Source organism: Oncorhynchus gorbuscha, linkage group LG26 (assembly GCF_021184085.1).
Source record: "Oncorhynchus gorbuscha isolate QuinsamMale2020 ecotype Even-year linkage group LG26, OgorEven_v1.0, whole genome shotgun sequence".
Taxonomy (NCBI): Eukaryota; Metazoa; Chordata; class Actinopteri; order Salmoniformes; family Salmonidae; genus Oncorhynchus; species Oncorhynchus gorbuscha.
This window is the reverse complement of record NC_060198.1, coordinates 27,445,374-27,469,943: the sequence shown is the minus strand read 5'-3', so window position 1 is coordinate 27,469,943 and position 24,570 is coordinate 27,445,374. Positions and strand designations below refer to the sequence as shown.

The window sequence follows — 24,570 nt, the reverse complement described above, 5'->3', positions numbered from 1 at the left end:
TTTGCAGTGTAACGTGCCACCGACTAATGATCCAGAAAGCAATTACTGTGTGTTGAGTCGTTGGCACTCGACACACATGGTATTGGTAATCTAATTAAAACTATCTGAGAGAGGGAGAGAGAGAATGGCCCAGAAGCTTTATATAAGGAAATATAGGTTAGAAAGATGGTTAAGATGTGTTTGGATTGCCTTATGAAACTTGTGAAATCTTGCTGATCTGGCACATTTTTCAGCAGAGCCTGTTAGCAGGTGTTGGGTAACTTGGGTTTAATTGCCTGTGCCAATGTGCATGTAAGCAGGCCATTGGAGACGAAAACAACAGACATGTACTGACTGGCACAATGCACCCAGTCAAAGATCATCTGCAATTCTTTAGAACCGTGTACACGTTTCCCTGTAGTGTTTTTCTACCTGGTTACAAGGCTCGTTCCCTTTACTTCTGCACTCTGATAACATTGTTTTAAACTGGCATGCTGACAATTCTGTGATTCACTAAGTAGCTGATTCCCTTTATATGGGTATTATGACATCCTGCCATGTTATCAGATCAGACATTGATCAGACACATCTGATCTCATAGAGTCCACAGACTTGAGCAAATTTCCTTTACAGAACATGCATTTCTGGGGGGAAAATGTACACAGAGCTTTGTTTTTCAAGGAGTTTGTGTTGTGGATGAGGACCTAAAATCACAAACTGCCAAAATACAAAATGTATCATTGTTGTCACTTATGCCATGAATTATCAGACTCCCTGGCATTATTGCCATGGTTTACGGAATTTAAATTCAACAAAACGCATATGTAATTTTCTTCTCAGCCAGGAGCCAGGTCTACGTTGTCATTGATGGGACGTTCGCGTTGATAAGAGCGGGGGCGCGCAAACGATAGAAAACACCCCACCCTCAAGAGCACTAAACCTTGCGCGTGCTCAAGAGCCCGTAGTTTCCGTTTTCTTTCCTAGTGTTGGGGGCAGATTTCTGCGCGCAGCGCCGACTGTCCTCTGCTTTCCAGCTTTGAAAACGCCTAAATTGCAGAGTCAGCGGCATACTCCTGACACAACAGGCACGGTAAGAAAACGCCGTCGGTAATCTCGTCCCATTCATGTCAATATCATAGTTAGCCCGATTAGAAGCTGCTCGTCATATAGTACGATCTTGGAATTTGACCGAAGTGATCAAAATCTGGCTTTTCAGACAAATCTAGTTTCTTTCGCTTTGAAATAGGCTATTGCTGTTGTTCAAACGTGGCATCTTGAGTTTGGACATGACATTGCCACGCTGATTTTGTTTTGTCTGTTAGGGTGGTGATTGCATTGCAGCCACTCCCCGTTTCATCATTTCATCATTTCATTGTTACACGGTAGAAGCCGCGTTTACACCGTCGCACTAAAAACATTCTCATCTGATCTTTTACAGAAGATTCACTCACCATAAATATTGGCCTTCGATGTGCTGTTTCGAATGTCGTTTGTTTCTTGGTGAACTTGTCTAGCCTGTAACGGGGATGACCATGCTTTTTAAAAATATATATTAATCTTATTTCACGAACATGTAGGCTATTGCGCTACTGACCGTCTGTTACTCAAAAAAATATAACTTCTACATACTTTCCTTGACGATTAAAAAATATATATATTTGTATTCAAGTGCTTTTAAAAAGCGGATATACGAGCCCTTGTCCACACAAAAGGCTGGTATAATCAGTCGCAGGTGTTAATTTCTCACCCCGGCCTAGTCGCCGGAGGCTGAGCGCACGCCGCTACTTTTTGTTCGGCGATTTTGCATAACCTATATCTGAACCTCGCTCATTAATCGACCTAATTCAGTACCAAATTGCTGATGCATTTTTTTTATTATTGGTTTTATGGATTAATGTTAATGCATTCTAATTGACGCTTGTTTCCCAATTACGTGTTTCCCACCTACACGTATAATGCAAGACGGGCAGTAGTTCACGCCGATTATGTGGATGTTTTGAGAATTCAGAGCCCATGAAGGCATGCTTTACACACACATCCACGTCTCACATACCACTCCAAAGATGCCAGCTGTGCTTAAACCATTTAGTAATCAAGGTCGATAGAGCCAAGCCAACCACCCAATGCCCTTTATCACTTTGATTTATTATTCGGAATAATCTGATGTCCAGGACGCAAACCGGTGGAGGCCTTGCCCACAACGAGTTCTGATTCGGCAGGACTCCACAGAGAAACCGCTGCAGTACAGTAATTATATAAGGAGTCTGCTGCTCCCTATAAGTCTTATTAGAAATACCAGAAGAGATAATTTGACTCCCTCAGAAAGTGATAGTGTGGTATCCCAAATCTTTGCACAAGGGAAGATTTATATATATATATATTACAGCTTGGAAGTTCTAAAGGAATTCCAGCACCATTTCATTGTTTACGCTGTACAGTTTCAAATATACATTTCCTGTTTTCCCAAGTATTGCATTTGTATGAGTTTAATTTGTATCATTATTATTGTATGTATTTTCAGGGTGCAAATCTTTTGTCTAAACCCGTGTTTATCATTAGGTCCATTGAGGAACCCAGATATGGATGCTGAGCAGAACCAGGTGTTGGACACCGCGTCAGAGACTCGAGAGCAACAGGAGACTGGAGCAGGAGACTGCCCCCAGTCACAACTCGACTCTCCAATAGATCCTGCAGGATCTCCAGTGAATGGGCAAGAAATGGAGCGTTTGTCAGGAATGTCAGAAGAAGTGCAAGAGACGGCGCCTAAAGCAGAAAAATCACCAAAGAACATGTCTGAATCTCCTGAGAAGGTTCCAGAGACATCTCCAGAAGTGACGAAAGCAGAGAAGTACCCAGAAAAACAACCAGAACTAGAGAGCTCAGAGGTCTCTGAGTCAGCTACAGCATTGTACTTCGAACCAGACAAAAAACAGACCACAGTGCCTGAAAAGCAGCCAATGCCAGAGAGAACACCAGAGCCTCTGCCTTTAGATGAGCCTCTAGCAGAGAATAACATTGACACTGCGCCAGAGAAAATGGCTGAACCCGTCCCAGAGGCTGTTAAACAGTCTGTGCAGGCAGCGCCCGAGCCTGTCACACAGCCAGAATCTGAGGACGTGAAACTGCTCCAAGAGAAAGAGCCTGGGGAATCTGAGAAGCAGGCAGAATCTGGTGTTGTGTTGGCGGTGGTGCCAGAGATGCCAGCGGAGCCTAAAACTGTACAGGAAGTGGAGGCAGACAAACAGACCGAAGCTGAAATTGTACCGGAACCAAAGAAACCAGTCGAGGCTGAGACTGTGAAGAAAGTGGAAGCAGAGAAACCAGTCGAGGCTGGGGCTGTGAAGAAAGTGGAAGCAGAGAAACCAGTCGAGGCTGAGGCTGTGGAAGAAGAGAAACCAGTCGAGGCTGAGGCTGTGAAGAAAGTGGAAGCAGAGAAACCAGTCGAGGCTGGGGCTGTGAAGAAAGTGGAAGCAGAGAAACCAGTCGAGGCTGGGGCTGTGAAGAAAGTGGAAGCAGAGAAACCAGTCGAGGCTGAGGCTGTGAAGAAAGTGGAAGCAGAGAAACCAGTCGAGGCTGAGGCTGTGAAGAAAGTGGAAGCAGAGAAACCAGTCGAGGCTGAGGCTGTGAAGAAAGTGGAAGCAGAGAAACCAGTCGAGGCTGAGGCTGTGAAGACAGTGGAAGCAGAGAAACCAGTGGAGTCTGGGGCTGTGATGGAAGAGAAACGGGTAGAAGCTGAAATTGTTAAAGAAGTAGAGTCCGAGAAACGGGCAGCAGGTGAGGCAGATGCAGTGGAGCAGCAGAAGGCCGACGTTGTCGAGCAGATTCCCGCTCCTGGTACCCTGTCTTTTGCCTTCCTGGAGCATGAGCAGACCAAAGCCACACTTCGCACCTCTCGCACTCTAATCATCCTCCGAGGCCTCCCCGGCAGCGGCAAGAGCCTCTTGGCACGTGCCATTGCAGATAACTACCAGGGTCTCTGCACGGTCTGCTGTGCTGATGACCATGGTGTGAAACCGGAGAGTCCAGACGCGTCGGCAGATGGGTACAAGGCTTTTGACGATGCTGTGGTAGCCTGCTGCAGTGTAGGAACATCTGCTCAAGTGATTGTGGTGGATGACACCAACCATACCCATGATCGGCTGGCCCGTCTTGGGGAGTTGGCAGAGCAGCACCGGCTGGTGGCCATGTTTCTGGAGCCCCGCACTGAGTGGAGCAGAGACTTGCCACAGCTGGCCAAGAGAACTCAGCGGGGGCTAGAGGAGGCCCAGATCCAGGCTATGAAAGTTCCTCTTGAGGAGACGTCCCTACCCCTTTTCTTTGGCTGGTTCCTTCTCCCTGGCATCCAGGACAAGGTCAGGTGCACGTCCATGGATTTCCTGAAGACGCTGGACACGCTTGAGGCCTTCAAGAAGCACTTGCCTGACTGTGAGTACAGCACAACAGTCTTATGATAGACTCCTATTGTTTATATCTGACTCTGATTTTAGTCTCTTGAGCTTGACTGCGACAACTGAGCTTGCTTTGTTTTGTTTTTTTCAGTCACTGTTGAGGCTGAGAAAGAGGTGGACCTGGAGCAGTATTTCCAAGCCAATGGCGTTCTTCATTGCACTACCAAATTCTGTGACTATGGCAAGGCTGAGGGAGCCAAGGAATATGCAGACAAACCAGTAAGTCTGAACGTATATTGAACAAAAATATAAAGTCAACATGCAACAATTTCAATGATGTTACAGTTCATATAAGACAATCACTCAATTGAAATATATTAATTTAAGCCCTAATCTATGGATTTCACATGACTGGGCAGTGGTGGGCCCACCCACTTGGGAGGCATGCCAATTGCATGCTCCCTCAAAACATCTGACATTGTTGTGACACAACTGCAAATTATAGTGGCCTTTTGTCTCCAGCACAAGGTGCACCTGTGTAATGATCATGCTGTTTAATCAGCTTCTTGATATGCCACCTGTCAGGTGGATGGATTGTCTTGGCAAAGGAGACATGCTCATCAACAGGGATATAAACATATCTGTGCAAAATGCATATGGATCTTTTATTTCAACTCGTGAAACATGGGACAGACTTTGCATGTTGCGTTTATTTTTGTTTTGTGTATATTGGTGATGGTAATTATTTGTCAAATGCAACCTCATCCTATTTACCACACCGCTCATATTGGCCTTGTTTTATCTATTTTAAAATCTGATGACCAGTGCATTGTTTAAATGTATTTTTAACTTTTCGGGGGATCCATTTTGAAATAACCCATTTTCTTTTCCCACTCTAGGCTGTTAAAGAGTTGTATGGCTCTGCGTTCGAGCTGTCCCTCAGTGCCCTCTTCGTCACACCTCGCACTGTTGGTGCCCGGGTTTCAATCTCTGAGGATCAGTTGACCCTGTGGCCTGCCGATGCTGAGGAGGTGGTGTCTGTAGTCCCGGCCGCCGCCACCCTGCCCGCTGGTAGCCGTGCCCACATCACCCTGGGCTGTGCGGAGGGCGTTGAGCCACAGCAGACGGGCTTCGACCTGCTGGAGATCCTAGCGCTGCAGCAAGAGGGTCAGGAGGGAGAGCTGGTGGAGGAGATGGAGCTCGGCTCCCTGGCCTACTACGGCAAGGGGAGGTGGCTACTCAGTCTGAGGGAGCCCATCTCCGCCCAGGCCTGCTTCTCCAGCCTCTACGGGCCCAAGAAGGCTGACTCGACCAAGAAAGACGGGGACAAGAAGAAGAAGCAAAAGTGCACCATACTGTAAAGGAGAGGGGGAAGGTGGAAATGGATGGCTCTGGATGAGTGGCGTACTAGTGTTCTGATTGGTCTGTGGGGAAGTTTGTGTGTTTGTGCTACTTTTGGGGTTTGGGAGGCGTCTTGGATATCCCACCCCAAATTCACAAGCTGTGTGCCTTTCTCTATTGCTTTGCTGCACAACCCAAGAGGCCTTTATACCACAGTTTAGGTCAAGCTTAGCATCTTGTTCAGTGTCTTGTCATGCGTTTTTAGTGGCATAGTTGCAATTGGATAGGATTTCTGAAGACTAGGCCTGATTTCATGGCTCAGCTGCAGTTTTGACAGATGTAGTACTGCTTCTCCTAGTACCGCTTCTCACCGTTTGACCACTATTTTCCCTACTCAATTCATGTCTAACACTATATTTAAAAAAACCTTCCGCATATGTCAGTGTTAAGCATTTAGATATTTTCATGTTTTGTGTGAGTGGCTCATAGTGTTTTCATTGCATGCCAGGTTTAGCAGATGTAGTTCTAGTCATGATTTAGCTTGTTCGCAAAAGAAGTTGCACATCTATTTCAGTCATTTCCTGTGGTTTGGTCAGTTTAGCCATGTGTTTGTATGTTTGGTACGAAGGAAAGAGTTGGGTAAGTTCACAAGTAGCTCATGGGCCAAAAAGGGTGTCTGTGTGTGCTTGATTTGATGTGCTGAACTGTGAATGTCCTTCAGAGGCCATTCCTAATTAACTCTTTCTTTTTTTTGCACGATGCTACAGAAATCAAAGGGAGAATGCTGATGAATGTGCAGTTTGTTTCATTAGCTGGCACTTACTTGGTACTTATCAAATGCTGTGAAACCAAGGCCACAATTCTGTAGTATAGGAGACTGCAGCCTGGGATCATCCCTCTTTCTGTCAACCACAGTTAGGTTTTGCATGTCAACTTGTATGTATCTGCTGTCTGTTCATGACTGATGTGTAGGTTTCTTAGGGCAAAGCCATGCTTGTTTAGTTCTTCCAATGAGTCACTGTTTTTGCACATGTTTTGTACACTTAATAAAATAATTTGCTTTGCGCCAAATATTGTCTTAATGCAATGTGTACTGTTACACCCGGTTCAAGACTGTGGCCTTGTCTGTACACTAGTTGTGATTTTTGTCATGTAAATCTTGGTGGGGCAAGTGGGATCCATGCCAGCAAAGCCACAACACTAAACAATACATTCTTTGCACTTTACCACTGCTCCACCTGGCTGTCAGCAGAGCCTTGTCTGGCAGCGAAACAGTTCATTCAGCCTCATTTACTGCCTTTAAATTATTTTTTTTAAACAACTGCTGTAATGAGTGACTTAATAAACAAATGTGGTTTCTACTGACATTTGAGATGTACAAACTATGGCATAAGGGGACGACAAGATTAGAGGCAAGTTGTAATTTCGATAAAGGCATGAGCATGCTTGGACCGACGTCAACTATATGTTCAGCACTTTTGAAATGTACAGTGACAGAATTCAGAACATGGGCCGTTCTTACAGTGCTCTCCCTGTACACAAAGTCAGAACTGTAGCATAAAGATGGCATATAAGCAGCCCATGACAGCTCTTTACAATATTTGATTACATTTCTCAACAGGTTATAGGCTACATGTGCCCAAGTCAGAACAGGAGGTGAAAATAGACTAAAATATTAGGGTGAGGCACATTGGCTACTAACAGCTTACTACACAACATAGTATTACTTTCTTAGCTACAGTATACATATATCCCTGGCATATTACATCCTTTATGCAGCAGCATACCACACATTTTTGGACTCTTGTGCTGTGCTCACTTGAACAGGAAGGTGGAGCGGTGGTCCTTCGTGGGCAAATTTTGTCAGTCTGGCGTTCTCTGGATTTATGGTGCTTTCAAGACAACTGGGAACTCGGGGGAGGAAGAAAAAGTTTAATCATGATGACGTCAGTGGTATTCAGGTCGTAGCTCTAGAAAGAGGCCCGAGTTCCCGGTCTACAATTCCAAGTTGGATGAAAATTCAAAACATGTTTTCCCAGTCGTAGCTAGTTTTTCCAGAGTTCCCAATTGTCTTCAACTCACTAACGTCTGATTTTGCACTTTTGAGCATGGCATAAATCATGCTTCATTGACAGCATGGCCAATGTTGAATGTTTATAATTTTGAACTAGGAAGAGACCCTTAATCTTAGACTTGGGACCACACAACTACAGCCACTCCAATGAATAGCAGCCGAATGATTGCTTTGCAATGCTTGCAGTTAGCCACTGATTCCTTCCAAACCACTCATTGTTGAATTTGCGATTTCCATCGGCCATTTATGTCCAATGGCCGATGAGCACCAATACGTTGTATCTATCATTTCTCTTCATTACTTCTCTTCATATGACAACGATTAAGCCAGTAGATTGTTGACTTGATTCATGATGACTGCCAGCTAAGATTTTGAAAGTATGATGTTGAATGATGATCAGTCCAATCAAAGCTACTGTAGATATAACAGGATTTGACATAATTTTATCTGTGGCCAATGAGCTTGAGCCTTCTTGGATGGGCACTTCTAATGTAACTCTATGGCAGCATCCAAGGGGCTAGAATTTTAGAGCTAAACCCTTAGACATGGCGGTGACGTAGTGTCCACATGAGTGACAGAATACTGAGCCAATCACAGCTTGCCCCACCACCAGAGAAAGCACTGAGCTTGGCAGAAACACCTGCATTTTGGAGCTGCCTTACTCAAGAAAACAAAAAGTAGACCATGTTTATATGCGGCGTTATAAACTCAATGATATATATAGATTTGTATTACATTTGCAAACTGATATGTGACATGTATTAATGCCAAAATAACATGCAAAACAGGCAAGAGACCATGGTGCTAAAAGTGTGGGGCTGCCCTGAATGACGTGTCGCCAACGCTGCACACCCATTTTAACAGTTAGGAAGCTATTGACTATTGACACTGTACAGTGAGACTCAGCCATTTTGTTTGTAGCTGGAGAAGTTGACCAGCAGATGGCACTCAGCCTCCGGATACTATTAGTAAAATGTATGAAGAGAACATGACCTGAAGTATATTTCTCATCAGGCCAGTCAATGTTTGAATCTCCCAAAACTGAAGTGGCATACTGGTTGCATCCACTTTTGAGGAAGTGTATCCAAGGCCAAAGGCTCTGGAACACCCCACTACAACACACACAATCCTACCTTCGTTACATTTTACTCTGGAGAGGCTCTGAGTTGAATGACCCAATTGTCAGACTGTCTAGTGGTGCGCCATCACCTTCCATTGCACCATATTGCACCACAACTGTGCAAGTTTTGATATCAATCATTTACCCACCGGTGTGTATGAGAGAAAGAATTTGCAACTCTTACCAAGGTCTGTACTGCCAGCTGCACTAGACTGAGGATTACACACACTGACTGTACAGGGCACTTGGCTCATCTGACTAATATGATGCAAACGAGTCTTGCTCCTTCCAAATGAAATTGCTCCACCTTGAAATGGTCTGATTTTATTACACATTTGAATGTATCACCCTGGTTCTGTTCGTCATACTATAATGTACTATCTATCCTAGAAAATATATTGCATTGGTTAGACAGCCATTCTGCTGGTGTTGCTAAAAAAACGTTGTTAGCGTTATTTTATTTGGAATTTCTTTATGTGTGCACAAGACAATACAAAACGATGTGACGAGAGTTTTAAAAAAGCAAGTGATAAGTGCATGTGCAGGATAGGTAAAAAATGATTATGGCCTGGGATTCTTTGGACTTCCCTACCCTAAACTCTAACATTAACCCCTTACCCTAACCACAAACCTTATCTAACCTTAATCCTTAACCATTTTCAAATTCAACTAAAATCAGGTTTATATATACAGTAGATGATTCATTCGGGCGTTGTGTTGAAGCCACCCTGCCTCCATCTTGACACCCCCACCGTTGTAAAATATATTTTGGAAGCTATAAAATGCATTTATTAATGTCTACACTCGTTTTGCCACATTTATTATATTAAAGACACCTTAATGCATACTTTTAAATTATATTATGTGAGCTAAACATTAATATATATATAAACATTTCCTTAAAGTATACTTTTTTTAGATGACTAATGTTACTGTCCCCACTATAACTAAAAATATACTTAAATACATTATATTTTCTTCCTTTAAAACACTTAATTGAAATAGAATTCAATGTATTCCTATGGAGGACTGCTCCTACTGGGGAGGGCCAATATGGCCGACCGGCGGCTTCAGAGCCGCTCAATGGCCAAAGACAAAGCATCAGCAATCCTTGGTTTGGTTTAAATGCATTATTGGACGTCTCAAGGATCTCAGATTCCACGAAACCCCAAAAGACTCTGAGGTGCATAAAGGCACCTCCCCCTTTCAAATATTACTCGAACAAAATAAACAAAAAAATGGTATCCTGATTAATCAAACTCAAAAGCAAATCGTTTGGGATTCACACAAATAATAATACCAGTGTTAAAAAAAAGCACACTACTGCAGTTTGTACAATTTACTTGAAGGCCACTGAATGAAAATGCCTTTGGTGAGTCATTGGCTACATGTTTATATATGTATCTATATATGGTCAAGGCCAAGAGCAACGGGAAAATATAAATAGCCTTAATGTAGATGGACTTCAGTTCACTGGTGCCAGAATGTTATAAACCTTTAGTCTAATTGAAAAATGGAGACAATTTTACTGTTTTTTTTATTTTTATATGATGACGTTATTCCATTCTGATTGGCTACAGTACTAAACAGACAATGCCAGCCAATCAGTGTCCTACAGTTGAACAGCGTAGTCGTTTCTTTCAACGACAGGTGGGCGTGAGCGTTATGAAGCAACAGCCATGGGGTGGTGTGACCCAATCAGAGAGCAGGGATATCAGCCAAGTCTATCGTCAGATAGGAAGAGGGGAGAAAACTGAGAACCCAGAAGTGAAATCAGTGGTCCACGCCGACAGCGAAGCCACAGATAGAAGGAGCAGTTAGCGGGATCATTGCCGGCTCATATCGTTTCTCAACCCAAACGATCCTAATCTTCTCAACAGAAAACCTGGGAGATCTTTTCCACAACTCTCAAGATATAAAGGTGAGGTATATCTAGATGTAGATTTATTTGGATGTTTACAGATTGCAAAGAGTAATTGAAAGCTGACTTGAAAGTTACATCAAGTAGTGTAACATCCGCAGTAAATCAAATTTAAAAAGCTAACACAAATAAAGTGTGTGTGTGTGTGTGTGTGTGTGTGTGTGTGTGTGTGTGTGTGTGTGTGTGTGTGTGTGTGTGTGTGTGTGTGTGTGTGTGTGTGTGTGTGTGTGTGTGTGTGTGTGTGTGTGTGTGTGTGTGTGTGTGTGTGTGTGTGTGTGTGTGTGTGTGTGTGTGTGTGTGTGTGTGTGTGTGTGTGTGTGTGTGTGTGTGTGTGTGAGAGAGAGAGACTTGGTAAGGGAAAGAAAGAGAGACACAAGACGAGTTGAACTGGTCAATCAACAGTACCAGTCTTGACTTCATACAGAATGAAGACCTTATATGAAAGCGTTGTGGCCACGGCTTAATTTACTATAGTTATTTTTATTAAATGTATGTGTCAACTCATGGGCTGTGGCATGTTTATTTGTTTAGAAAATGTCCGTTTTACCCTTTTAATGTAGTTATTTATTGCCATTTAATCATTTTCACCTATTTCATTCTGTTAGAATGGAAGTCATAATGAATGAATCATTTATTTATTTATATTTGACCTTTATTTAACTTTATGTCTTTGACTAAATCAAATCAAATTTGATTGGTCACATACACATGGTTAGCAGATGTTACTGCGAGTGTAGCGAAATGCTTGTGCTTCTAGTTCCAACAGTGCAGCAATATCTAAAATGTAATCTAACAATTCCACAACAAAACCTAATACACACACATCTAAGTAAAGGAATGGAATAAGAATATATACATATAAATATATTAATGAGCAATGACAGAGCGGCATCGGCAAGATGCAATAGATGGTATATAAAACAGTATGTACATGTGAGATGAGTAATGCAAGATATGTCAACATTATTAAAGTGACTAGTGATAATTTATTAAAGTGGCCAATGATTTCAAGTCTGTATGTAGGCAGCAGCCTCTCTGTGTTAGTGATGGCTGTTTAACAGTCTGATGGCCTGGAGATATAATCTGTTTTTCAGTCTCTCGGTCCCAGCTTTGATGTACCTGTACTGACCTCGCCTTCTGGATGATAACAGGGTGAACAGGCAGTGGCTCAGGTGGTTGTTGTCCTTGATGATATTTTTGGCTTTCCTGTGACATCGGGTGCTGTAGGTGTCCTGGAGGGCAGGTAGTTTGCCCACCAGTGATGCGTTGTGCAGACCGCACCACCCTCTGGACAGCCCTGCGGTTATGGGTTGTGCAGTTGCCTTACCAGGCGGTGATGTAGCCCGACAGGATGATCTCAATTGTGCATTGGTAAAAGTTTGTGAGAGTTTTAGGTGGCAAGCCAAATTTCTTCAGCCTCCTGAGGTTGAAGAGGCACTGTTGCAACTTATTTCAGGACCATTTCAGTTTGTCCATGATGTGTACACCAAGGAACTTAACTTTCCACCTTCTCCACTGCGGTCCCGTCGATGTGGATAGGGGGGGTGCTCCCTCTGCTGTTTCCTGAAGTCCACAATCATCTCCTTTGTTTTATTGACGTTGAGTGAGAGGTTGTTTTCCTGACACCACACACGAGGGCCCTCACCTCCTCCCTGTAGGCCGTCTCGTTGTTGTTGTTGGTAATCAAGTCTACTACTGTTGTGTCATCTGCAAACTTGATGATTGAGTTGGAGGCATGCATGGCCACACAGTCATGGGTGAACAGGGAGTACAAGAGGTGGCTGAGCATGCACCCTTGTGGGGCCCCAGTGTTGAGGATCAGCGAAGTGGAGATGTTGTTTCCTACCTTCACCACCTGGGGGCCGCCCATCAGGAAGTCCAGGACCCAATTGCACAGGGCGGGGTTGAGACCCAGGGACTCAAGCTTAATGATGAGTTTGGAGGCTATTATGGTGTTGAATGCTGAGCTGTAGTCAATGAACATCATTCTTACATAGGTATTCTTCTTGTCCAGATGGGACAGGGCAGTGTGATGGCGATTGCATCATCGGTGGACCTATTGGGGCAGTACGCAAATTGAAGTGGGTCTAGGGTGACCGGTAAGGTGGAGGTGATATGATCCTTGACTAGTCTCTCAAAGCACTTCATGATGACAGAAGTGAGTGCCATAGTCATTTAGTTCAGCTACCTTTGCCTTCGGTTTTCTTTTTAAGTCAGAATATTCAAGTGATCATGCATTTTAATAAACTTGGAATCCGATTCATAGAGAATCTTAATTGACACAAATCATGCATTATTAGTCCACTCTCAAAACACAGCTCTTGCTTTTTTTGAAAGCACTTCCTTGCTTTCCCCAAGTTCATTAGTCCAGAACAGATGTCTTCTCTAGTAGGCAGACAGATGCTTCTTTAAATTTTTGAAGGACTGAAGTATATTTGTAATTTCTACCTGTCAGAACCAGGTGCAGATGTTTCGGTGTTATTGTAGTATATGGGAAGGCAATCTGGAGGTGTAGGGGACCAGGCCAGGTTAAGGTTAATTGCATTCTGACTTCAGTGCTGTGAAAGACAGTGCTTTTTTAAAAATCAGATTTTTACCAGAAGAAGCCTGTGTTTCTGCTGTAGGTGTCAGTGGTTTTGATAAGTGTGTGTGTGATATGCATATTTTCTGGTGTGTGTGTGTGCCTTCATCTGTGTGTGTTTGCGTGCTTCAACCACACTTGATCAATGTTATCCGTGCTGGATCATTTATGTTGGCGAGGAGGGGTGATATTTCATAGCGCTGACAAGATTCTAGCAGAGAGGAAATAGACAGATCTACTGTAGTGAGTCTGTCTCTCCTCCCATCCAGTGTTATATTGGCCTCGGACCAGAGCTATAGTGACTCAGGAAGAAGAGGAGAAGAGGGATCGATACTGAAGATGCTCCAACACCACCTCCATTCATTTATCTAATCAAGGGCTAATCAAGGGCTAGCAGGGCAGCAGCCCAGAGCAAAGCCTTCTCTGGTAGATACCAGGCTCTTTATCTGAATTCTACCCCCTTTTTCGTGACTTTCAAATGCTCTCCAATTACCATCTTGTCTTATTGCTGCAACACCCCAACGGGCTCTGGAGAGGGGAAGGTCGGGTCATGTGTCTGCCGAAACATGACCCGCCCAAGCTATGCCTCTTAGCACCCACTTGGGATCGGACCCCAGGCTGTAGTGACGCTGCAACACTGCGCCACAGGGCTCTTTATCTGATGAAGGACACAGAGGGCAAGTTGACTGGGTGGTCCATCACTGCAAGAATACTGAAGAGCAACTTGTTGTTTTATTGTCAATTTCTTAGTAGTGATATTACGGAGACTAGTGACCTGAGTGGGTTTGTATCAGCACAGTAATGGGACACGTTTGTCATCATTGATATCCATCTGGTCTGTGGTAAAAGCAATGATAACGCTCTGCCTAGTGAGTGTATCAGGAAACCAAGGCCAGATCAATAACAACAGAATTGCCACATTGTGCTGGCGGAAGGAAAGGGAGGGGGGGCTGGGGGATAACGAGGGGGCAGGGGGTGTGGTGGAGGATGGGGGTTGGTCACGTTTGGTACTGTGAGTCTGGACATCCAGGTACCACATTCTGCTGTATAATGAATAATAATTAAATGTTCATTTTAAGAATGATCAAATCCTTTGTCCTGACCCTCTCCAAATATCTCATTTCTGATGTTTATACATGCGTGTTGACAGACAGCTGCCTTTGATAGTCTCTTGGGAATATCCTCAATATCCCAAGTATGGAGTTCCGGGTCACCACGTCATACCAGGACGACCCTTTACCCGTTACAGGGTTTATACACGCGACCATGACATCGCCGTAGTCTGACAATCGGGCCATCAGGCTCATCTTGTTTGTGTATGAGGCTGCACCTCTGACACTGACACGTCTCATAATGTGTAGTTCATAGTAGAGAGTCCTCTCCTTCTGGTGTGATGTCCTTTACCAACTGTTTATCCCTAGCAGTACAAACGCTGACTACACCCTTTATTCAATAGCAGTAGGTTCAAGGTGTGTCTACGTGTGGGTGATTGTTTCTCGGTGTTTGTTTTGAGACCGCAATGCATCAGGCTCTCTGAAGGTTGTTTTATCGTGTGTGTGTGTGTTTGTCTGGTTATTGTCCTCTACACAAACTCCAGGCCCCCTCTCTGTGCTGTCTCTGGTGATTAAAGCTGTGTGTCTGTCTAGGGGTTCACCTGAGTTTGAGTGGCAGCCAGATGAGGGATCATTACTCCATTAGAGTGCAGATCCTAGACCTGGGCTAATCAACTTAGCGTCAGCATCACTGCCTGCCTGAACAAGGTTTTTTTATTTTATAGCTGGGCCAATAAAGGATCGCATACTGAAGAGATGACAGGGCAGATCCTACAACATAGAGACCTCCGATCTGCAGTTTGTGTGTAAATGAATAGCTCACTATATACCATAGTTATCATGTAAGAGGCTGTCGTTGTTTAAAGGCTGGCCCTATCCTCTCTGATGTGTCATATTTGGGAACATTAACTAGAATATCTTGGACTTAAGCTAGTCACCCTGTACTGGTATGCACCTGTGGTTATAATCGGGTTTACCTAATCTCTCGCTTTTGACCTGTCTCTCTCTCTCTTCTCAGACCACTGTTCTCTGATCTACCATGTCAGCCAAAGCCATCTCGGAGCAGACGGGGAAGGAGTTCCTCTATAAGTATATCTGTACATCTGCAGCTGTCCAGAACCGGTTCCGCTATGCCAACGTGACGACTGAGACCGACTTTGACCGGCTGGCACAGGACCACCCCTGGCTACTCACTGAGGTAAGGAATAGCTGACCCATCGAAGGCCCATTTTTCTTTAGAACCAAATACCGACCTAGTACCTATGTCTTAACAGCAGCTCTTATGTCATTCAATCACCAACGGTCAATGGCACGACTGTCTTTTCAGACATCACCTATTTCTTCATAAGGATGACTGACCCACGCAAGGTTAAATGTTTGCTCAAAACAAGGATTACATTACTTTGCAGTCAGTAGATTCAGTTTGGCTACATTTATAGTCATAAATCTGTCTCTATGACTTATCACAGCAGCCACCTTCCCCGACTGCAGCCTGTGTGAAATGCTACATTTTGTTTGCGGACACAATCACTTAGGCTAATGGAAGAGAGAGTAGAGTGGTCTCCTGGCTCTCGTTAGGACCCTAACGTCCTGGCAAGCAGGGCCATCTTCATTCCAGCCACTCTTCTGGCTGTGAAAACGTACATGAAGCAAGGTCGAGAGGAGAATAGAATAGAGGAGAATGAATGTCCGCATCGTCATCGGAATGCATCAGGAGGAATAAAAAAATGACATCCACAATGGGAGGAGACACTCTCTTTAAGAGCAGTCATAATTACCTCAGAGATGGAGGAGGAGGAGTCTGGGAGAAAGAGGGGTCTAATGGAATTACAGTATGACTCATCTCCCAGGGTAAAATATATATATATCTCTCTCTCCTCCTGTGTCTGTCTGTCTCACTCACTCACTCACTCACTCACTCACTCACTCACTCACTCACTCACTCACTCACTCACTCACTCACTCACTCACTCACTCACTCACTCACTCACTCACTCACTCACTCACTCAGCTGGGAGGCTGTTTTAGGGCGTGGAGGAGGATGAGGAGAAGGATAGAGGAGGGCGGGTGTAGACCCAGATACACATGAACCGGTTTGACAGGATTGATTAGGAAATTACATTAACTTTCTCTCTGGGCCCTCTCTGCCTGGTTTTACTGGCAGCACTCCAGATGATAATGGCTCAAGTCTCATAAAGTCCCTTCTCTCTCCATCTCTGATTAACCCAAGAGAGGTAGCAGCCAGGGGGAGGATGGAGGAATGGAAGGAGGGACCCGAGAGACTTTTGATAAACAGCTTCTATCTCCAGGCCAACAGTGTAGTCACTGTTACTAGCCGGTTACCACCCGGTACTCTACCCTGCAACTTAGTGACTCCTGCCCTATGTACATAGATTGATTGAACACTGGTCACTTCAATAATGTTTACATACTGTTTTACCTACATCATATGTATATACTGTTTTCTAGTCATGGCTTATCTTCTATAACTACTGCTGTACACACCTTTTCTATTCATATACTGTCTATATAGTGGGCTCCCGAGTGGCGCAGCAGTCTAAGTCACTGCATCTCAGTACTAGAGGCGTCACTACAGACCCTGGTTCAACTCCAAGCTGTATCACAACCGGCTGTGATTGGGAGTCCCATAGGGTGGCGCACAATTGGCCCAACGTCGTCCGGGTTAGGGTTTGACCAGGGTAGGCCGTCATTGTAAATGAGAATTTGTTCTTAACTGACTTGCCTAGTTAAATAAAAATATATACAGTACCAGTCAAGTTTGCACACACCTATTCGTTCAGGGGTTTTTCTTCAATTTTACTATTTTATACGTGGTAGAATAATATAGTGAAGACATCAAAACTATGAAATAACACATGGAATGATGTAGTAACCAAAAAAGTGTTAAACAAATCTAAATATATTTCAGATTCTTCAAAGTAGCCACCCTTTGCCTTGATGACAGCTTTGCACACTCTTGGCTACTTTGAAGAATCTCAAATAGATTTTGATTTGTTTTTTTGGTTACTACCGAGTCGCGGTTTTGTCTCACCAGAGGTGATGGTCGGATTTGCGTTTATCGTCGAAGGAATGATTGTTACACCGAGGCCTGTACTCTGGAGCGGGATCGATTTGGAGGTGGAGGGTCCGTCATGTTCTGGGGCGGTGTGTCACAGCATCGTCGGACTGAGCTTGTTGTCATTGCAGGCAATCCCAAAGCTGTGCGTTACAGGGAAGACATCCTCCTCCCTCATGTGGTACCCTTCCTGCAGGCTCATCCTGACACCCTGTCTCGGTGAAAGTGTGAGGTAACATCTCATAGCAAGAACTGGCAAATCTGGTGCAGTCCATGAGGAAGAGATGCACTGCAGTACTTAATGCAGCTGGTGGCCACACTTTTGATTTTGCCCCCCCCCCTTTGTTCAGGGACACATTATTCAATTTCTGTTAGTCACATGTCTGTGGAACTTGTTCAGTTTTATATCTCAGTTGTTGAATCTCGTTATGTTCATACAAATATTTACACATGTTAAGTTTGCTGAAAATAAATCTAGTTGACAGTGAGAGGACATTTATTTTTTTATATATATATATATGTGTGTGTGTGTTCCTTTCCAAATCATGTCCAATCAATTGAATTTACCACACTCCAATCAAGCTTTAGAAACATCCCAAGGATGATCAATAGAAACAGGATGCACCTGAGCAAAATTTAGAGTCTCATAGCAAAGTCTGAATACTTATGTAAATAAGGTATTTGTGTGTTTTTTAAATTATACATTTGTAAAAATGTCAAAATACCTGTTTTCACTTTGTTGATTTAGGAAATGTTTTTATTTGATCAATTTTAGAATTAAGGCTGTAACGTAACAAAATGTGGAAGAGGTCAAGGGGTCTGAATACTTTCCCGGATGCACTATATGTAATATTCCAGACTCGTTCTGATATTTATTTATTTGTACTCTTTTGCAATATGTTTGTGTTACTGCACTGCTGGAGCTACAAACACAAGCATTTTCGCTGCAACAGCGACAACATCTGCAAATCTGTGTACGCTCCCAATAAACTTTGATTTGAGGGAGGACCCGTAAACCTACCTCCTGACCTACAGATATGGCTGTCATCAAGATGGGCTTCAAATGCTGAGGATTTGAAGTGTTATAATGATACCTGAAGTGAACTCGCCCGTTTTGCCCCCACACATAAACGTCATCGTCGGCATATAACCTGTTATCATAAAACAACAAATGAGCAATGTGTTAATGTGAGGCGAACTACGTTATCCTGTCATGGGTAGTCTTGTCTAAGGATGATCACTAAATCACAGTCACTTTATGTCCATTATCCTGGTGTTGTGATGCTAACAGTTGGACCCGTGTTGTCTGGTCCATAGCGGCTGGTAGTGAAGCCAGACCAGCTGATCAAGCGGCGGGGGAAGCTGGGACTGGTGGGTGTCAACCTGGACCTGAAAGGTGTCCGAGAGTGGCTGAAGACCCACCTCATGAGAGAGACCATGGTAGGTCATTGTGCGCGCACACACACACACATTCCTGGTCATGCACATTGAAACCCACCTCCCACAAGGCTCTTCAGTCTGCACTGTAGTGAATTCTCTCACTCTGCTCACTGTTTACTCCTGTCTCCTGCAGAGCATTTGGTTCCACTCAGCCCTCTCTCTCTCTTCTCTTATTTCTCTCTTCATCCCCTCTTTCCCATGCCCATTAGTACTACCCATCCAGGTTAAGTGTGTTTGTTTTTGATGCATGTTAAACGCTGCCTCCAGAGGTGCACAGGTTGCTAATCGGCTCTCGGTCAGGTGCTAGTCAATCGAGCCAGTCAGCCGAGAACGGAGAGTCCTGCCTGTGAGTAAAACGGGTTTCGGTGTAAGCCGAGCACGCTACAGTAGGTCCATCACTCTGTGTGCCACGTACATGTTTGTGTGCTTCATAAACCATGGGCTATGCGAGGGAGGGAGTGCGCGCGGGCTTGCGTTAGAGGTAGGCAGCTGTGGGCTGCTGGATATATCACTGGCCAGACATTTTAGATGAAAACGTCAGTCGCTGCTGCAGACCATCAATAAGAAATAAATGAATTCACCGTTAAGATGGTGTCGATCTGGATTAGTCCTTTTGTTTCGACTGGCTTGAACAGCCGTTGCTGTTATTTTAGAATCTGGTTAACTTGTTACTGTTATAGAACATGTTTCACAATATGTTGTGTGTTTTCATGGCTTAGATGTGTTTTTGGGTAGCTGTAGATGGGATCGTTAGTGTATTTGTATTTATTACGGATCCCTCTTAGCAGCAGCTACTCTTCCTGGGGTCCAGCAAAATGAAGGCAGTTATACAATTTTAAACAGTACAATACATTCACAACACATTAAGTATGTTCTTTCAGACCCCTACTCTACTACCACATATGTACAACACAGAATCTATGTGTGTGTAGGTAGGTGCTTGTGCAGTAGCTGGATATTGAGATTAGAGGGTGGTACTGGGTATTATGCTACAGTATGTGTTATTTGTGTAAGTGAATGACATTCTATAGTGTGTGTGTGTCTGAAAGAGACAGGGTGTTGTGTCCGGAGAAGAGAAGAGGTGGGGTAGAGTTCAGTAACTGTGAACAATTCAGTCTGTCAGCTCGACTTTTTGTTCTCGCTCTCCTCTCACAACCCATCACTCTGTTTCTCCCCATCTTATCAAATCGCTATTCCCAGAGGTTGATGACTCCTCGCCTGGCTATTTCCCCCATACTCTTTGACTACATAGCGTCCCTCAGTGATAGGGTGTAACCAGGATAGTGCATGTGTTACCAGGCGAATGGGTGTGAAACGGTCAGTGGTTATTATGCATCATATCAGTTGAATTGACCCATTTTTGGTCCCTACTTTAAGTTTGTGTAAAACTTCAATCATGTTTCACCGTTTCTACTTAAAAAAAAACAACTTTTGAGCTCCATAATCAATATATTCCTCCAACCTTTTCGCCCCTCTCTTCCGCCGTCTCCTCCCTCGTTCTCTAGGGAGCAGTGAGAGAATCAGTATGGAGATGATTTCAGGCTAGTTTGGCCTCAGCTCGTCTTTAATCCGATGGCCTCTTTTCTCCCTTCATCGTCCCTCCCTTTTTATTCCATCTCTCGGAAATGTCAACCTTCTCCTTTTTCTCCTTTCTCTTTTTTCTTCCGTCGGCTGACTGCTCTCCCGGGCAGTCCCTGGTTGTTTTATGCCTGGGGACCTTTTTAACACAGGCAGTGTGACAGCCAGCTAAATGAGCTCTTGTTTCCCCTAGGACTATACTAGACCGCTGCTCTGTGTGGACGTCATCCTCTGTCCGTTTGGGCCTCCTTTTTTCAGGCTTTATTCAACTACACTTTCTTGTCCCGTGGCCTGACTATTTAGTTTGTGTCTGCTCTGTGGCCACTTTGTGTTCACTTTGGGGCCTTGCGGTGTGTTCATTCATACTGCTTTTTATAGCCTCCCTCTCTCGTTTTCTCTCTCTCTCTGCTTCTCTCCCTCTATTAGTCCTGAGGGCGTACCTGTAAACAAATGCAGTGTTGCGTTATGATGGATCCTTCTGACTCGCTACAGCTCCTGTGGGAATCAATGATGGTTTTGCCAAATTAAAAGCTGCCTTTTTGCTCCATCAATTCTCTATTTCTCCCCAACACAATGTCTGTCTGTGAGCTTCTAAATAAGTGCTGTGTGTGTGTGTGTTTCTCAGGTGGGAAAAGCAAAGGGGATCCTGAAGAACTTCCTCATCGAGCCATTCGTAGCCCACAAGCAGGTGAACTATCTACGTGATGAGATTTCTCTAGTCTAGCCACCTCACAGAGGACTGCAGCCGAACAGGTTTTCCAACTTACTTTAATTTTATTCGTGAGTTGTGTGAGATACTTTTAAAGGGACAGTTCACCAAAGAAGCAATACTATAGTATTTTATTCATTTGTCCACTGTTAATGCCATCCCAAACGGTGACGCACGTCAGCAGTCAAGTTGTCAGGATTGAGCACTTTAAGTGCAGAACGAAAACGGGCGATGAAGATAGTTTTGGGAGTGAATTACCCAACTGGCTTCTATGGCGTACACGTCTCTGGTCGCCTATAACTGACCGGTGTGTGTCTCCCTATCCCTCAGGAAGAGGAGTTCTACGTGTGTGTCTACGCCACGCGGGAGGGAGACTACGTATTGTTCCACCATGAAGGAGGGGTAGACGTGGGGGATGTGGACGCTAAGGCCAGTAAGCTTCTGGTAGGAGTGGACGAGAAGCTGACTGAAGACGCAGTGAGGAAACAGCTCCTGACCCATGTCGCTGCGGACAAAAGAGCGTGAGTGGCGCGAAGGCAGTGCATTCATTTCAAAACAGATTTCTACTTTGTGAGGGAGAGAATTTGCACGCTGAAATAACAGGATACTAGATGAATGACATGTGTGTTTATGGGAGAGAACCTCGTTCATTCTGAGGTAGTGAAGTGGAGGGTTAGAGAGAACCTGTTGTTGTTGCGTAAAACTAAAGCTGGCTGGCAAGCAATGGAAGCACCACTCACTACAAAACAGACAGGGGAAAGCGATGGGGAGGTACTCTGTGATAATGCAGTAATGCTGGAGGGAGAAGGAGGAGGAGGGTGAGTTCCATTAGGGAAATGACAAACTCCCTCCACCACGAGCTCTCCTTTCTTCAATCATCCCCCTCCTTTCATCCCCCTTAGTCTTATTCTGAGGAGCCCGTTCCCGGAGCCTGACGTTTATTTTGATGGGCGTGATACAGTGCCCCCCCCCCCCCCCCCCTTCACTCCAAAATGCTCTCTGTGAAGGCAGGCAGGGCCTGGGGCTGGGCTCACCACAGTCTCGGCTGACATTGAGGAAGATGGCTCTGCACTGTTCACGCCCCCCCCCAAACCCACTTCCCTCCTTTGGATCCCCGAACGGAGTGGTGGGCCCATCAGAACCTGTCAGTAGGAGATGAGCTTAGTCACTGTGAGTGCAATGTGTCGGGCCTGACCCCCTCACTCCCTGAGGCCAGGGTTCTCCTGGTAGCTAGAGTAGCCCTCCTGACAGACAGGAGACAGACGTGGTCACAAGGCCACAGAGCTGCCTGCACAGCTGACAGACAGACAGGCAGGCAGGGAGAGAGGAAGAAATACTGCCCCCACCACAGCCACCCATCTGTTTGGACAGGAGGAGGCGGGAGTAAATGAGATGTTTCCTTCATTGAAGCGACGCTCACCGGCTAATTTACAGGTGCAGTGGAATAGAGCTGGCTCCTCCTCCAACACTGCCTCCACCCCTCCCTCTTTCCCTCACTTCTTCCTTATTAATGTTGGCTCTGGTTTTTATGGATTTAGTGTTATATAAAGGGTGTGACTCACTGTTTGAAAGGAAAGTTCTATGACTAAGGGAAATGAATTAGAATGAACAGTCAGTTGGCAGATCTTCCACTGAACCATATTTATTTCCCTGCACATACTAAGGAGGAGAAAGGGTCTGTCTGCGTTTTAGGGAAAGTTAAAAGGTCAAGGTGTAGCTATAAAACAGTTTTTGTTGGCTGGTTATTTCTTCCTGCAGGGTTCTGGCCAGTTTCATCGTTGGACTGTTCAACCTGTATGAAGACCTGTACTTCACCTACCTTGAGATCAACCCACTGGGTAGGTCCTGTCATACACTCCTACCACATCCAACCCTCCTACCAACCTCCTACCACAGCCTAAACATGATGCTCTGAACAACTCCCTCATCCAGACAAACACTCACAGCCTCATCACTTTGTCATCGAATTAAGACGTTTGGGGGGGGGGGGGGGGGGGGATAAAGATCTGACGGAATCTGAAAACATCTCCTTGTAGGAAAACATATAGAGGAGCAGAAGTTCATTGCAACATTCTAATTCTGAGGGGGGAAACTGGTTCAATAATTCATGTTCCTGCTGTTGGATGACTGCAGTGTGTTTTATCAGGGTGTAATTGGTCATCAGTACCAGGTTATATGCCTCGTGGCAGCTGTTCCTGTGGAGGGGAGAGGACTGGGGCTGCTGAGACCTCCCCTCCTGCTTTGATGTCTCCCCCACACCCCCCTGCCTCTCCAATCTCCCCTTCCTGCAGTGTGAGTAGGGACTAGGGAGGTTAGGACGCCCCCTGGGGGTGTACATGGTCCTCTCTCATTTCCCCTGCGTTCTATTTTAGAGATCACCCACACAGTGGCACCGCTGGAGACCAGCAGGTCTCTGTGGAAACTAAACAAACGAACACAGTGTCAGTGTTTATCTAAACAAAACCGTGCCGTTTCCAACCATACCTGACCCCAGAACAAATCTACTTAGGTAGTATAGAAGCAGTGAGGTACAGATGGAGAACAGTACTCTGATTCAGAGTGGAAGAAGCCAAGTGAATGTCAATAAGAGGATGTGGTTCTTTGCCTTCTGTATTTAACCCCACAATGCCCCGGGCTAACGTGCTTCTATTTGCCTTCCATGTCGTGTGTGTCTCTCTCTTGGTTTCCTTCTCTCAGTGGTCACGAAGGATGGCGTGTATGTGCTGGACATGGCGGCTAAGATCGATGCCACGGCGGACTACCTCTGTAAGGCCAAGTGGGGCGACGTGGAGTTCCCTCCACCCTTTGGCAGGGAGGCCTACCCTGAGGTGAGGACAATCACCTGACTGCTAGCCAGAGGCTGCTATGTCCATTTTGTTACATAGAAGGAACTAGAAGGATAAGGGCAGTTTCAAGGAAGTCCTAACATATTATACAATCGCTTTACAAGTAATTGTGTATCATGTAAAGACCAGAGTTTGGGTCAATTCAGAAAGTAAATCCAATCAATTCAACATTTTCCTCATTGAAAATCATGGCAGAGAATTTGAATTTCAAGTGTACTTCTGGAGTTGAAATGGATTTGACCCCAACCCTGATAAAGACTTCAAATATCTTTTCAAATAAGCCTCCACCTAAGTTAATCTGCAGAAGAATCACAGATCTACATGCTGAATCGGGATCCTCATTAGTTACTTTTGCTGACTAGATGCACACCTGTACAGTGATCAAGGTTTCCGTTCCTTCCATGACTATTTGATGAGTCCTCTGGCTGTCCCAGCTACGGAGAGGGATGTTGATCAGGAAACGGA

At 44.7% G+C, this 24,570-nt stretch overlaps 2 protein-coding genes across 4 annotated transcripts in view; both read left to right on the top strand.

Moving 5' to 3' along the window:
- Positions 1 to 901: 901 nt before the first annotated feature.
- LOC124015688 (2',3'-cyclic-nucleotide 3'-phosphodiesterase-like) lies at positions 902 to 6,779 on the top strand. 2 transcript variants are annotated; one of them, XM_046331090.1, is made up of 5 exons: positions 902 to 1,069; positions 2,539 to 3,266; positions 3,384 to 4,404; positions 4,519 to 4,646; positions 5,267 to 6,779. In XM_046331090.1, the coding sequence occupies exons 2-5, from the start codon at positions 2,559 to 2,561 to the stop codon at positions 5,726 to 5,728; spliced, it is 2,319 nt and encodes a 772-aa protein (XP_046187046.1). In that variant the 5' UTR covers positions 902 to 1,069; positions 2,539 to 2,558; the 3' UTR covers positions 5,729 to 6,779. The 2 variants fall into 2 exon arrangements, with proteins under 2 accessions (XP_046187046.1, XP_046187045.1); XM_046331089.1 differs by having other exon boundaries at positions 2,539 to 3,350; positions 3,390 to 4,404.
- Positions 6,780 to 10,637: 3,858 nt separating this feature from the next.
- LOC124015518 (ATP-citrate synthase-like) overlaps positions 10,638 to 24,570 on the top strand; it is a 28,719-nt gene continuing 14,786 nt past the window's right edge. Inside the window, exons 1-7 of one of the 2 annotated variants that reach the window (XM_046330776.1) lie at positions 10,638 to 10,823; positions 15,475 to 15,654; positions 18,850 to 18,972; positions 21,176 to 21,238; positions 21,590 to 21,780; positions 23,018 to 23,097; positions 23,957 to 24,087. In XM_046330776.1, the coding sequence (XP_046186732.1) occupies positions 15,496 to 15,654; positions 18,850 to 18,972; positions 21,176 to 21,238; positions 21,590 to 21,780; positions 23,018 to 23,097; positions 23,957 to 24,087 (747 nt within the window). In that variant the 5' untranslated portion in view covers positions 10,638 to 10,823; positions 15,475 to 15,495. The remainder of the gene's footprint in view (positions 10,824 to 15,474; positions 15,655 to 18,849; positions 18,973 to 21,175; positions 21,239 to 21,589; positions 21,781 to 23,017; positions 23,098 to 23,956; positions 24,088 to 24,570) is intronic. The other variant, XM_046330777.1, reaches the window with a different exon arrangement.